The 15,585-nt window shown below is 32.0% G+C and overlaps 1 protein-coding gene across 1 annotated transcript; it reads left to right on the top strand.

Moving 5' to 3' along the window:
- Window positions 1–1,237: 1,237 nt before the first annotated feature.
- On the top strand, window positions 1,238–13,732 carry LOC140449219 (protein disulfide-isomerase-like). Its single transcript, XM_072542401.1, has 6 exons — window positions 1,238–1,520; window positions 6,539–6,736; window positions 9,685–9,962; window positions 11,955–12,188; window positions 12,839–13,093; window positions 13,198–13,732. Exons 1-6 carry the CDS (start codon window positions 1,373–1,375, stop codon window positions 13,564–13,566), a joined length of 1,482 nt encoding a protein of 493 aa, XP_072398502.1. The 5' UTR covers window positions 1,238–1,372; the 3' UTR covers window positions 13,567–13,732.
- The last annotated feature ends 1,853 nt before the right edge of the window (window positions 13,733–15,585 follow it).

The raw sequence follows: 15,585 nt of genomic DNA, 5'->3' as shown, positions 1-15,585 counted from the left end.
TGAAAGGAGTTGAATGCAAAAATTTTTTACACATACTCTGCAGTAAAATTCATTGTTTATTTTGTTATTAATAGAATAATACAATACAAATTAAACTGCAATATTCATAAGTATTTAAAAATGACAATAATATACATAAAAAAATACACTACAATACAGTGCAACATATTTCCATATAATAATACAATAAAAATTATAATACTACCGAGGACATGACACAAAGGTATTTCAAAATTGACAGTTCTGGATCATACAGTGATTTATTGAGATTATTATTTTGAAATACAAAAGACTAATATAATTATGAACATTTAATAAATAATACAAAACATATCACATAAATAATAATATTAATAAATATTTTATTATATGTATAATATTATATGTATATATATCTTTATATAATATATATAATATTAAATTATATATACAAAAAGAACATTTTTATATTCGAGAGAAGAAGAGAGAGAAAATATATCTTCTGTCTCTCTCTTACTCATTATCTTACATATGTAATGATTTCACAGATTCACTCCCATACAAATTTCCAACGCGGAGCGCGCGTATTGAAGTATAACTTCAATAATAAAATAACAAAGAAAATAAAAGAAGAATTTATAAAACAATAATAGAAAGTATTGGGGTTTACGGCGCTGAACTTTAGGAAATTAATTCCAAAAAACAAATAAAAAATTAAGGCAATGGAATTGGTAATGGTAAACCATTGGAGACGATGTTGCCGGCACACTTGACTTGATAGGGAGAGGAACGTAGACATTAGGAGAGAAATGGAGATTGACCTAGACATAATAGATACTATCGAAGCCAAAATACTAAACTGGTATGGACACCTGCAGAGAATGCCTGAAAATAGATGTCTAAAAATGATCTTTTGTGGCTTTATTATACGTGTTATATTTCGATTTTTGGTATCATCAGCCAGGTTCCAAAAGACGAGATGAAGAATATTCCTATTCGTAAATAGATGGTTGATACACCAATTTTCACTTCAGGATGCAAATAACGCTTTTTAAATGAATTAAAAAGTAAATCTAATACCATGACATTCTCCGTTTCTTTCTTTGCAGGCCAGTGTGGTATTTTCACTGATATCTTCAAAAATACCAATCATGTAAAAATAATTTGCAGCTAACTACTATAATAAAAGTATAAATTCATTCATCTAGTTTGTCACGGTGTTATAATACATTTTTTGATGTGTTTCCTTGTAGCAATCAAAACCCCCACACTTTTCTTTCAGTATTCGATTCGGTCAGTTCCCATTTTCCTGGTTGATGCTAGTTATCGTGTGGATATTTTCAATGTAAATCTTGTTCAATATATTTGTACGTTTAACAGAAATATCGTCGATATGTTTCGAACCGGTTTTTTACTGGCATGCTTTTTGAACGTAATTTTTGGCGCTGAAGATATCAAAATCGAAGACGGAGTTTTGGTTCTAACCAAAAGCAATTTCGAAGAAGTTCTCAAGAATAACGAATTTGTCTTAGTAGAATTTTGTAAGTACTAAGAAATAAGTATTTTAGTTAAGCGTTCATCATCTTATGATTTATATTTATTTCATTACATTAAAAGGTTTTAGTGGGTTTTACCTTTCAGTAGGCGCAGTTTAATTTTGTTTAAATTTTTTATTGTTTGTACTTTTTTTAACATTATTTATTATTATTGACATAATTTTTTATTTAAAATGTTTATTTACGTAGCACAAAAAATATTCCACAATTTTTGTAATAGTTTGATTTATTCTCTTTTTTACTAAACAAATTACAATTAATCTAAAATTTAAACATAACATATCAGTCTTCCATAACGATCTTAAACAAAAATAAAACATTATTCCACTAAGACTTATCTTAAAAAAATATAAGAGATAGCAAAAAATATAATAAAACTAAGCCGAAATATTGTTACGGTCATTGCAAATTAAAGGCTATAGCGGGATAAGATGGTCAAAATTGCACCATGCTTAATTCAGTTTTGGGTCTGGCCATTCGAAAGCACATAATTAAAAACTCACTCAGTTAAATTTTCAAGTCCCTAGGTGCCTCTGGGGGTTCGCTATGGGAAAAAACGTATTTAAAAAAAAATAATTTTTTTTTAAAAAATCATGAAAGCGTGCGTATTTTAGTAATACAAAACTGCCTGATTTTTTTCAGATTTTTAGCTTGAAAATTGAGCCCAGGAAAAATATTTGAAATTTTCAGTGATATTTTAGGTTATGTCGAAAATTTTTGGCCAACTTTAAAACAATGTTTTTTTATGGGTTTTTCCCATTCTTTCGAATGGCATAGGTATTATTATCATTTTCAACGTGGAAAATGCCTAAAAATCAAAAAAACTGCCTTTTTTGGCATTTTTCTGAAGTTTTTGATTCATAACCTCAAAAACATACACATAAATTAATGATAATTCATATTTTTATATGTATTCTTATCTTTATAATCGAAATAAGCTATTAAAACTATTATTTTTTTCCTACAGCATGCTCCAAAAACCGAAAAACTCCGTTTTTTCGGCGTTGTTTTTAAGCTTTCGCTATATAACCTCTAAATTCAGTGTTTAAATGAATGATAATTTACATTTTCACATGTATCTTTCCATCTACAATCAAAATCAGCTATTCAAAGCATTAGTTTTATCTCACAACATTCTCAAAAACCGAAAATCCCCGTTTTCTCCATGTTTCTACTACATAACCTTAAAAGACTCTGAAAAATGAACCATATTTTTGATATCTTTTAATAAATAATTATTACAGCTGATCGTACGCAGGAAAACAAAATATTTTTTTAGAGGTAAATAAAATTCATGTATTTACTAGATATATAGATAAGAATACATATAAAAATATGAATTATAATTAATTTATGTGTATGTTGTTGAGGTTATGAGTCAAAAACTTCAGAAAAATGACAAAAAAGCAGTTTTTTCAATTTTTAGCCATTTTTCAAGTTGAAAATGATAATAATACCTATGCCTTTCAAAAGAACGAAAAAAAATCCCATAAAAAAACATTGTTTTAAAGTTGGCCAAAAATTTCCGACATAACCTAAAATATTACTGAAAATTTCAAATATTTTTCCTGGGCTCAATTTTTAAGCTAAAAATCTGAAAAATCAGGCAGTTTTGTATTATTAAAATACGCTTCCATGAATTTTTTCAGATTTTTTGCAGCAATACAGCGTCTAAAAAAAAATTCTTTTTTTTAAATACGTTTTTTCCCATAGCGAACCCCCCGAGGCACCTAGGGACTTGAAAATTTAACTGAGTGAGTTTTTAATTATGTCCTTTCGAATGGCAAGACCCAAAACTGAATCGAGCATGGTGCAATTTTGACTAGCTTATCCCGCTATAGCCTTTACATGTTCCAAACAAAGATACTTTTTACAAATCGCACAAAAATATTTCGTTTTTCGATTATTTTTCCATCCACAGTCACCACACTTCCCAATTGCTCCCGAAGTTCTTTGAACTGGCACTGGCATGACATCTTCATCCAAATGACAGATTTCCTTTAGTCGGATCCTTATTGTCTTGAGTATATAGATATTTTGGCTTCGATTCTGCTGGTGGTTGTACATAGGGCTAAATGCTAAATTTGTCAAAACTTCTCGTTGGGTCTTTGTGGAATTTGGAATGTTACAATTATAAATAACAAAGAAATTTTTTGCTGTATGGTGAAGTGCCCTAATATTGGATACTTTTTTTTGAACCCTAATATTAGATTTAATACGACAATTGATTTATGAATATTTTAGAGAAAAACAAGTAATAGCCTATATAGAATCATTTATTGAACGAAAATAAATCATTTCTACCAAGTAAAAAAATTTAAATTTTTTTAAAAAACAGTAAATTTAAACTGACAAATACAATGTTCCTAATACCGGATATTAGGATAACGGTGTGCAGTCGGTGTGAGCCCACTTAAAACACTTTGAGCACTGAATCCATTGTTCGCCCGAGGTATCTTCAGAGAAGAGTCCAGTACAAAACATACATTCTGCTTCCTCTTCCCCAATGTCACACTCCATGTCAGAATCATCATCTTATTCAGATGAACTAAAAGCTTCCTCTTTCTTAGCACTTTTCCTTTTACCCTTGGTTTTCATTGTCTTTTTAGCAATAGATTTTCCTTTATTTTTATTTGTTTTCTTAAAAGGCTCACATTTGTCTATTTTTAATTTCGGAATTCCCTTTGAAATACTTTTATTTCTCTTCTGTTCTGACAAACTACTTTCTAAGGCGTATTTGCATGGATTACCCGTAATCAAGGCAGCAGATCCTTTTCTGGACTTTTCTTTTCTTTAATACTAGACTTATAAAATCAAGTGGTGGGTAAAGGGCTAATATCTTGTGGCCGCAGTGTTGAATCTCTATTATTAGAAATGTTCTTACATGATAAATCTGCCACACATTTGGTCGCATCAATACTTCTTGGAGGAGTTACATGCTTCGGAGGAGTTACTTGGTTTTCTTGTTCAGCCTCTGGTAGATTTGGAACTGAAACTCGGTCACCTTACGCTTGATGGTGAATGGCAAAGTCGTGTACTCGAAAAATGTGTTTATGACCTCTGCAAAGTCTTCCCTATTTTGGGCTTTTCTTATTAAACTTTGAAAGTCTAACCCTGTCCAATCTTTGATGTTGCGCAGCCAGGTCATTTGTCGTCTACCCAGGCCTGGTCTGCCTTCTATTTTCCCTTCTATAATAAGCTAAAGGAAGTTATACCTGTCGTGTCTAAATATGTGTCCAAGATAAGACGTTTTAAGCTTCTTGACAATTTCTGTGAGTTCACGTTCTCTATTCATACGCCTTAAAACTTCTTCATTTCTAACGCGGTCGGTCCATGGAATTTTCAGCATACGACGAAATACCCACATCTCAAAGCTCTCTAAACGTCGTGATGAGCTGACTGTTAACGTCCAAGCTTCCACGACGTGTAATAGTACACTATATACATAACACTTTATCATGCGGTATCATAGGGACAAATCAAGATTACGGGTAGTGAGTAACTGTCGCATCTTTAAGAAGATGTTTCTTGCCTGTACTATTCTACATTTAACCTCTTGTTCTTGGTTTAAGGTTTCATGTATCCAACAGCCTAGATAACTTTTTCACTTGTTCAACTAGATTGTTGACTAGTATGTTTATAACTGGTGTGTTTTTTTTTAAATTACGATTGTTTTGGTTTTTTTTACATTCACCTTAAGGTCGTATAGTTCTCCTTCTCGTACTACGTTGGTTAACAGAATTTGTACTTCTTCTTCATTGCCAGCAATCAGTACTGTATCATCGGCATTCCTGATATTGTTCACGATTTTTCCATTGACTTTTATTCCTTCTTGTGCTTTATCTAGAGCATGTGCAAGGATGTCCTCTGAGTACAAGTTGAATAATAATGGTGATAGTATACAACCTTATCTAACTCCTCTTTGGATGTTTATGGTTTCAGTATCACCCATTTCAGTTCTGACAGAGGCGTTTTGGTTCCAGTAGAGTTCACGTATTGTATTAATGTCGTTTGGATCCAGGTTCTTTTTTTGCAAGCATTCTATTAGCTGATCGTGTTTGACTTTGTCAAAAGCCTTTTCATAATCTATAAAGCACAAGTAGATATCTTTTTGTTGATCCCGACACTTTTGCATGAGAACAATTAAACTGAACAAAGCCTCTCGAGTTCCCATACCGTTTCGAAAGCCAAATTGTTCCGGACCCATATCTTCTTCGCATTTTTTGTAAATTCTGTTATGGATAATTTTTAGAAATAGCTTCAGAATATGGGGCATGAGACTTATTAATCGAAAGTCGTTATATTTGCTGTTGAAGAGTCTTGATAATCGTTCTAAATTGTCTTCTTCCAAAAGTTATATAATTTCACTATGAATGTAGTAAAGTCCAGAGGCTTTTCCGGTTTTCATATTTTTTAAGGCGTACCTATTTTATTTCTGATACTAAGATGGGCAAGTTGTTATTTTCGATGTTAGTTTGTCTATCAATATTTATCGTTCTATCATCTGAGAATAGATTTTGTATGTATGTTCGCCAATCAACGCTTATTTCTTCTATTGTGGTCAGAACTCTATCATCCGTGCTTGTTATTGTAGAATGCATCTACAATGACTAAATAATATTTTTAGTTTTAGCTCAAATTGTATTCTTTCCCATGGAACTTTTGGCCACGACCAGGCTATTATTTCCGTTTTTTAAAGATTGTTAGAATGAAATATACAAGCTTAGCATGACTTGCTAATTCTTTCAATTTCTTTGTCTAAATTTGCAATTGGTAGCTTGCTAATATTCTCGAAATTTAATTTTAAATTTTAATTTGAATCTACAAAATTACAGTAATCAAATTCAACCGAATCATTTAATAAAAAATCGTTACTCTTTTTTATTGGTAAACGTGGCAGCCAATCTGCACTGTTTTTACCAAATTAAAACTTATTACTTCAAAACTTAATCTTTGTTTATATCGATAATTTTAGAAGAAATATATTTAATTTGTTATTACAGATCATCCAAGGTGTACGCCCTGTAAAAATCTAGCTCCTGAATATGCCAAAGCTGCCAAACAACTAAAAAAGCAGGAATCTACCATCAAACTTGGAAAAGTTGATGCAACAGCAGAAAAGAATCTTACTGAGCAGTTCAATGTTAGAGGTTACCCCACCTTGAAATTCTTCAGAAATGGCAGTCCAATTGATTACTCAGGTAAAATTATTTAATTATTTTCAACGAGGGTTTATAATTTCTTGGCTGTCAAATCAAATCTTTAGGTTATCCATGGAAAAATTATTATTACGGCTGTCTCAAGCGTGTTAATTATGACCTACAAACTTTCTATCGCGGATAAAACGTTTTTCTTAACGCGGTTCTTCCCAAGAACTTAGTAATTTTCATATAATATGTAGGCATATTTATACGTACTTATATTCTAGAAGATTCATGAAAATTGCTAAGGAGATATGCATAGTTCCAAAGCAATCGCATAAAAGGTTTTCGAATTAGTAAATATTTGTAGAAATGTAAGTAATAGCAGATATTTTTTTCAACAATGTAGATAAGAAACCTGATAATAAAATTATGGGTCATTGTTTTTAATTTTTAATTTCATAACTGGATTTTGTAACATTAAATTTTTGGTTTTACAACTAAAAATATAATAGTCATATAAAATTAGCAAATTGGCGGTATTTTTCAAATAAATCCTCTAGCACAATGTAGCATTTATATTTGTGTCGATTTAATTCTTCTTCTTCTTCTTAACAGTTCTTTAATTGATGACAATTTTATTTGTTCTGCATACATCGTATTGATTTGATCTCTCTCTCTCTCTCTCTCTCTCTCTCTCTCTCTCTCTCTCTCTCTCTATATATATATATATATATATATATATATATATATATATATATATATATATATATATGTATATATATATATATATACATATAAGAAATACTGGATATTATTCACTGTCGATATAAACAAACAACAGTTTATTAAGGCTGCAGTCAGTAGGTTTGGCCGGGATGTTATAGAAACACTCTTTTGACGTTTGGTTGAGCTTTCGGAATTCTTTTATTCCTTTTTCAAGACACTGTAATTAGAAGAAAGTGTAAATATTTACAACATATCTCAAATTGTCATTACAACTTACTAGTCGTTGAGATTATTTTTGTAAAGCTACGACACTCAACATTAAAAACACACATATAAAATATAACATTTAAAATAATGGACAATATACATTTTAAAATTTAGTTGGAAAGTTAAAATTTTGTTAGTGACATCTTTTCATGTTGTGTTTTGACTGATCCATAGAGAAGAGAAAAAAAAAACAAAAATAGTGTGATTAAAAAGTAATTAGGAGTTCTTGCTATTATATTAATGGAAGTAGTATATTAAACCTGTCTTGATAGTATGCAACATTTTTTGTATGCAGGTGTATTACGGTGTGTATATGTAAAAGTAAATCTTTATTTTATTTTTGATGTTTTTTCAGTAAGTAACAATATATGTTCTATGTCTGACTTTTTATTTATACAAGACGTATTAGATTTTATGAAACACATTTCCAAGAAAACACGTTTTGAATGTTTTTTTTCCTTTGCCAGAATACAGGAATCTTCGAAATTAAATTCATGTTTTAAAGTTAATGCATGTTCTGTGAGCGCACATGCGTTTATCTTTTTGGTTTTTATGTCGCTGCGATGTGATATTACTCTATTGTGAAAATTACGAGATGATTCTCCGATATACACGTTATGATCCTTTTTATTGTATTGTGAAAGGATCCTTTGTCTTTGTGTACAACTTCGATACCATTTTCACATTCTTAGTTGTAATTTTTAAGCCACTAACATTTTTGAAAATGTTCAATAGCTTAGGTGTGAGAACTGGAATATAGGGTAGGCAACCATACGTTATTTTAGATTGTGGTAGCTCTAATGTCTTCTGTGTTAATGTCTGTGTCAGTTGTCGGACCTCATTCACCTCATTATTATGAAAATTTTGGTTGTCAGAAAATTGCAAAGGAAAAGGAGAAATGTGGAAATGTGTTTCATAAAATCTAATACGTCTTGTATAAATAAAAAGTCAGACATAGATAAATTGAGCAACATTTATTGTTACTTACTGACAAAACATCAAAAATAAAATAAAGATTTACTTTTACATATACACACCGTAATACACCTGCATACAAAACATGTTGCATACTATCAAGACAGGTTTAATATACTACTTCCATTAATATAATAGCAATAACTCCTAATTACTTTTTAATCACACTATTTTTGTTTTTTTTTCTGTTCTCTATGGATCAGTCAAAACACACCATGAAAAGATGTCACTAACAAAATTTTAACTTTCCAATTAAATTTTAAAATGTATATTGTCCATTATTTTAAATGTTTTTATATGTGTGTTTTTAATGTTAAGTGTCGGAGCTTTACAAAAAACGACTAATAAGTTGTAATGACAATTTGAGATATGTTGTAAATATTTACACTTTCTTCTAATTACAGTGTCTTGAAGAAGGAATAAAAGAATTCCGAAAGCTCGACCAAAAGTCAAAAGAGTGTTTCTATAACATCCCGACCAAACCTACTGACTGCAGCCCTAATAAACTGTGTTGTTTGTATATATATATATATATATATATATATATATATATATATATATATATATATATATGTATATATATTGTAACGAAATAGCCCATCTCCGATGCATGGTACGTGTCACAATTCTTAGAAGGATAAATCTAGAATATTCAAGAGTTGAAGTGGTTGATAATTTAACAAGTGACCGTAATCAACACTGATTGAAATATCGACCATCTTAAAAAATATTGAATTAGTGTTAAAAGAATAAGTAAATATCACTCGTAGTATATTGAACAACAATAAACACATTAGCATTCTTGCTTGAGATTATTTAAAAAAAAAATCAATTTGTCCTATAAAGGATTAAACGTTTAGATTTTTTTATTTTCTTAATGTTTGTGTTTTATAGAAAGTGGAAAATTGAAAATAGGTTAGCTTATGTTATATTTGTTTTTTACTTTTCTGCGGGAGTTTCTAACCTACAAACTGACAACAGTTTTTTCTCTAATAAAAGTACAATACCAATATCAAATAAAAGTATTATTATTACAGGAATAAGACTGGCAGACGATATCGTCAATTGGTTGGTAAAGAAATGCGGCCCTCCAGCTAAAGACTTAGGTTCCGTTGAAGCAGCCGAAGAATTCATCGAAGAGCATAAAATTGTTGTTATTGGTTTTTTCAGTGACCAATCCACTGATAATAAAATTGCCAACAACTTTCTTAACGTTGCCGATGATTTTGACGATATTCCATTTGGAATATCAGCTGAAAAAGATGTGCGGGATGAATTTGAAGTTGCCGACAACAGTATCGTTTTATTTAAGAAGGTAGGTTCTTGATCGTATTTTACTCGCCATTTTTTAATTTTTCCATTCTGAAAAAGCCATTTTCCGCCATTTCTGAGAGCGAGATTTTGATTGGAGGGTGGAGCGGACGGTATTTTCTTCATGAGAGGTCTCCATGTCGTAAGTAACCGTATGCCGCCATCTCTTTTATTGAAACAATTTCACCTTTTTTAAATTTCTATGCCTTATCGATGAATTGTTCGATGATGAAAGAGGAGATCTGGAGCACATAGAACTTACGTCAGAAGAAATAGGTCCATATATTACAAAAGAAGAAATATTGCACGCATTAAAAACAATGAAGAGCGAGAAAAGCCCTGGACCTGATATGCTTCCTATAGAAATCCTAAAAATTCTAGATGAGAAGCACATTGATGTTTTAGTGACACTCTTGAACCAAATTTATAGTTCAGGCGTATTACCCAAAGAGTGGTTAACATCTATTTTTATTTGTCTCCCTAAAAAGAAAAACGCAAGAGAATGCAGCGATTACCGCACCATTAGCTTAATGTCTCATACGCTAAAGTTACTACTTAAAGTCATCCATAACCAAATATATCACAAACTGGACATAGACGTTAATAATACACAATTTGGTTTTCGCAAAGGCCTAGGAACACGTGAAGCTCTTTTTTCACTTAATATACTAATACAAAGATGCCTGGACGTCAATCAAGATATATACGCATGTTTTATTGACTATAATAAACCATTCAATAAAGTACGACATAAACAATTAATGAATGTCCTGAAATCAAAGAAGATTGACTACAACGACCTCAGGATCATATCAAATTTATACTATAAACAGCAAGCAAAAGTACGTGTTAACGAACAGCTGTCAGAAGAAATTGCAATTAGACGTGGAGTGAGACAGGGATGCGTATTGTCGCCAATTATTTTTAATGCCTACTCCGAAGAGGTCCTGAAAAAAGCTCTTGAGAGTGAAACAGCTGGAATAAAGGTAAATGGAGTTTCCATTAACAACATTAGATATGCGGACGACACTGTGATCTTAAACATTGAAGATCTTCAGAGACTGGTGACTAGAATAGCAGAGTATGAAAAAGAGTATGGTCTAATAATGAATGTCAAGAAGACGAAATTTATGAGAATATCGAAAACTCACAGAAATAACGAGAATCTTCTAATAAACGAAACCAACGTCGAACAAGTGGACAAATATGCATACCTGGGAACAATGATTAACTCCACAAATGATTACAATCGAGAGATAAAAATAAGAATAAAAAAGGCTAGAGCAAATTTCAACAAAATGAGAACAGTTCTATGTACCAGGGATTTAAAACTGGAACTAAGAGTTAGGTTGGCGAGGTGCTATGTTTTTTCGACTTTATTTTATGGAATGGAATCTTGGACCTTGAATGCGACATCCATGAAAAAACTGGAATCATTTGAGCTGTGGGTGTACAGAAGAATTCTGAAAATATCATGGACAGAACACGTCACAAACAAAGAGGTTCTGGGAAGGATGAACAAAGAAATGGAAATTTTAAATTCAATAAAAACAAGAAAATTAGAATATCTCGGACATATTACACGTGGAGAGAAATACACCTTGCTCCAACTGATTATGCAGGGAAAGATCCAAGGAAAGAGAAGCATAGGGAGGCGTAGAATGTCATGGCTGCGCATCCTGAAAGAGTGGTACGGATGTACATCAAATGAACTTTTCAGAGCAGCCGTCTCAAAAGTCCGAATAGCTATGATGATTGCCGACCTCCGCCGCGGAGATGGCACTTGAAGAAGAAGATGCCTTCTCGGATAATTCTTCGTTTATAGAAATGGAATGAATGTTGTCTGATTGATCGAATTATGAAAGTTTTTGTTGGGGGGTAAATATTGTGTTAATTCCTTTTGATTTAAGAAGTTTGTCGATTTTGTCAAAATATCTGATCATTCTAAAAATTCGGCAGTTGATACAAAATTTTAAATATGATTTTTATTTTTTAGTTCGGAAAACGCAACATAGCTTACAAGGGTGCCGCCCATGAAGATGTACTCAAGAAATTCATCAAATACACTGCCTTACCTTTGTTGGTAGAATTCCACGATGAAAATTCTGAAAAGATTTTCGACGGTGACATTACGAGCCATTTGTTACTGTTCTTGAACAGAGGCGACAAAGACGTATACGATACCATTTCCAAAGCCGCTAGATCCGTAGCTAAACCATTCAGAGAAGAGGTAAGAGTTTTTGTACAAAGCTGACGTGATAATGATATTGGGTGAATGGATGAATTATTAAATATAAGAAACTAATATATAAAACTGCAATGGTGAGAAAAGTATTTGACCGGAGATGACCTATGGGACGATGTAGTAGAGGTAGACCTCTTTAAAATTTAGGTACTGGACTACTTGGAGGATGACTTAAAATCCATCGAAGTTAAGGGATGGAGAAAAGTTGTTAGATATAGGACAGAATAGGGGAACTATCCCCGTAGGGGAAGGGTGGGCAAACTGGACGTGCTAAGAAATTTTTACTTTATCTCGGTAAATTTTTTTAATACATATTTTTTTTCCCTAACCCTACCAAATGGCCACTTTGCCCTGCGGAGTGGGGCAAACTTTAGTGACTATGCTTACCCTTCCCCTACTATGAAGTTATTTTTCTATTTTTTATTTTTTTCTATTACGGAGACATGTACTGGTTCCCGGAAATTCTAAAGAACTTCGCGATATACTGGTGCAGGAATAGGAATAACTAGCTTTTGCAGAATGGGATCCAAAATCCGATAAATTAAAATTTTATTTAGTTAAACGAAAATCGTATCGAAGTAAAATTGTTCATTTTCGTTCCTTTTCTGTCATTAAAAGTTTATTTCATTTCACAGGTTCTCTTTTTTCGCATCGATGTGGAAAAAGAAGACAACCAAAGGATCATGGAATTCTTCGGAATCAAAAAGAAAACCGCACCAACAGCTCGTCTTATCAAATTAGGAGAAGATTTAATAAAATATAAACCAGAATTTAATGATTTGACCGCCGAAAATATCAAGAACTTTGTCCAACATTTCTTGGATGGTAAACTTAAACCATACTTTTTCAGACAAAAATTGCCCAAAGATTGGGACAAAGAACCAGTTAAGGTAAGATAATGATGATAAAAATACTGCTGTAAGAATTACATCTAATACAAAAAGACATAACAAAAAATAGAAATCATTTTAATACCCAATAAATATTTTTTTAGGTATTGGTTAGCGGCAATTTTGATAGAGTCGCTCTTGACAGCTCAAAGGATGTTCTCGTTGAATTCTACGCTCCATGGTGCGGTCACTGCAAGAAGCTCGCTCCCATCTACGATAAACTTGGAGAACACTTCAAGGATAACAGCGACGTTGTTATCGCCAAAATGGACTCCACTGCAAACGAATTAGAACACATCAAAATTGTTAGCTTCCCAACCATCAAATTGTACACCAAGGAAAGTAACGAAGCCATTACGTATATCGGCCCAAGAACATTCGAAGGGCTTACTAAATTCGTAGAATCTGGTGGTAAAGATAACTCCAAAGAATCCGCTGAAGAAGATAATCCTTCCAATAAAGATGAATTGTAAAGCGTAAATGTGCATTTATTAGTTTAACTATAAAGAATTTAACTTATTTTATAAATTTGTTTTGCACAAATTTTTGATGACTTGTCAGCTATTATATTTTTGTCAGTTTTTTCATGACATTCAGAAAATTTATGCATTAAATTATGTAATAAATGCAGCTACAATACTTGTTTTTATTCTACAATTTTATAAACAGCTTAATTCGTTAACGGCCTCTTCACTAAATGATGTCTCTATAATACTCTACGTAAATATATTTTGCTAAAACGTACCCACAAAGATTTCTCACAAACTATGATGATTATTCTACTTCCACTACTACTGTCTATAGTTACGAGATATCGAGAAGACCTAAGAATACCTCGCTTCGCAACTATTCAATTATACACGTTGTCCAAAATCATCTGTAATTTGTAAGTATTCTATACAACAGTAACATTTACAAGTTGTTTAATTTGCCAAGGAACTTTACTATACCAGTCCCAAGCCTAGGATGTCAACACAAAAGAGTTGAGAACAGAGAAGGGAATGCTTCTATCTGCGATTACAGTTAATCAATGTACGTGGACCGACATCCTTAAGCGATTTACGTATAGTAAACAGTCAGCAATGCGCCACTTATTGCCAAGCTTGCCAGGAACTAAATCATCTTGAAAATATAAAAGATTAAGTAGATGGAGATGTACGTAATAGAATTAGAGCAGGATGGTTCAAATGTCAGAAAGTTGAGCATATTCAGAAGATTATTACATTTCAACACCGATCATCCATCAACACGAAGAATCGCTGAGTTACAATTTGTTGGAATGAGTAGGAGAGAAAGATCAAAGAAGATCAAGACAAGAGGGTCAATATTCCATAACACAAGATAGAAACTTATGAATAAATCTAATTAAAAATTCGAAAGCCGACCCTGTATGGATAGTCAAAGAGAAAATGATATTCAAATAACATATTATCTGCAAAAAATTGCATAGCATAACATTGTCCTTGAAAAGCTTTTTTGTTTACTACTTACACAGCACACTCACACGTAACAGTGCCAGTCCGTGTTAACGAGTAAAACAACGATTGGTGCATCGCCTAGTGCCAGGGTGCGTAACTATATATAAACATGGCGCGTTGTTCGTTGACACTTTATGTCCACAGCACGCTCCCACATAGCAGTGCCAGTCCTATGTTAACGAGTAAAACAACGATTGGTTCATCGCCTAGTGCCAGGGTGCATCACTATATATTACATGGCGGTAAATTAAAAGGCACGTAAAATTATCTTGGATTGTAAACTCATTTTAAAGTAAGGCAAAATCAATGCAATCCTAAAATAGCAAAAAATCCCTATTCTGTATGATAATGTGTATAATTTTTTTCGTATACTATTTGGGTTTTCTTGTTACGTTGAGGTTATATTTATTTTCCATTACATTAAAATACCAAAGTGGTTAAAAAAATTAAATATAGAACAAAATCTTTATTTATAAAACTGATGTGACAAGAACTTGTCAGTATTCAAATAATTGTTTTGTTATTCTAATGCCAAATTACATGTGAATACAAGCCTCGTCGTGGTAAAAACAAACTTGAAACTGCTGTTCTCTTAGTGCCTCTATGTTCAACTTTGATTATATACTCCTCTCTTTAAAATGACTAGCGCATACATGAAAATTGTTATAGTTTCTGTTGCAGCATTCTCTATTTTAGGGCTCTTAACAGCATTCACCCATTTATCAAACATTCATGTAATTTCGTGGACTTGGAAAACGGTATTACTTGCTAGTAGTATCCATGCAAACTGGAACATAACAACTTTTTTGTTCAGTTCTTCATGTTTCTATTGTTATTTCATGTAATGTGTTCGAATCTATAATTAATAATTAAAAATCGTTTAAAATTGTATCTTTTTGTTCCGTGCCTTTTGCACTATTTATTTGACTTTAATCAAGGTTATTAAAAGACAGGTTGCATGGTAACTGTGACATTAACACAATGAAATATGTCATGTAAGGTGAATGAATTTGA

This window comes from Diabrotica undecimpunctata, chromosome 8 (assembly GCF_040954645.1).
Source record: "Diabrotica undecimpunctata isolate CICGRU chromosome 8, icDiaUnde3, whole genome shotgun sequence".
In the NCBI taxonomy this organism is placed as follows: domain Eukaryota; kingdom Metazoa; phylum Arthropoda; class Insecta; order Coleoptera; family Chrysomelidae; genus Diabrotica; species Diabrotica undecimpunctata.
The sequence above is the reverse complement of the archived record's forward strand: the minus strand, read 5'-3'. Positions and strand labels throughout refer to the sequence as shown.

Bases quoted from the DNA above. Each gene is read 5' to 3' on its own strand.
- LOC140449219 (XM_072542401.1), top strand. From the start codon at position 1,373: ATGTTTCGAACCGGTTTTTTACTGGCATGCTTTTTGAACGTAATTTTT. The intron at 9,963-11,954 runs GTAGGTTCTTGA...TTTATTTTTTAG, and splicing joins GTATCGTTTTATTTAAGAAG to TTCGGAAAACGCAACATAGC. The intron at 13,094-13,197 runs GTAAGATAATGA...ATATTTTTTTAG, and splicing joins GGGACAAAGAACCAGTTAAG to GTATTGGTTAGCGGCAATTT.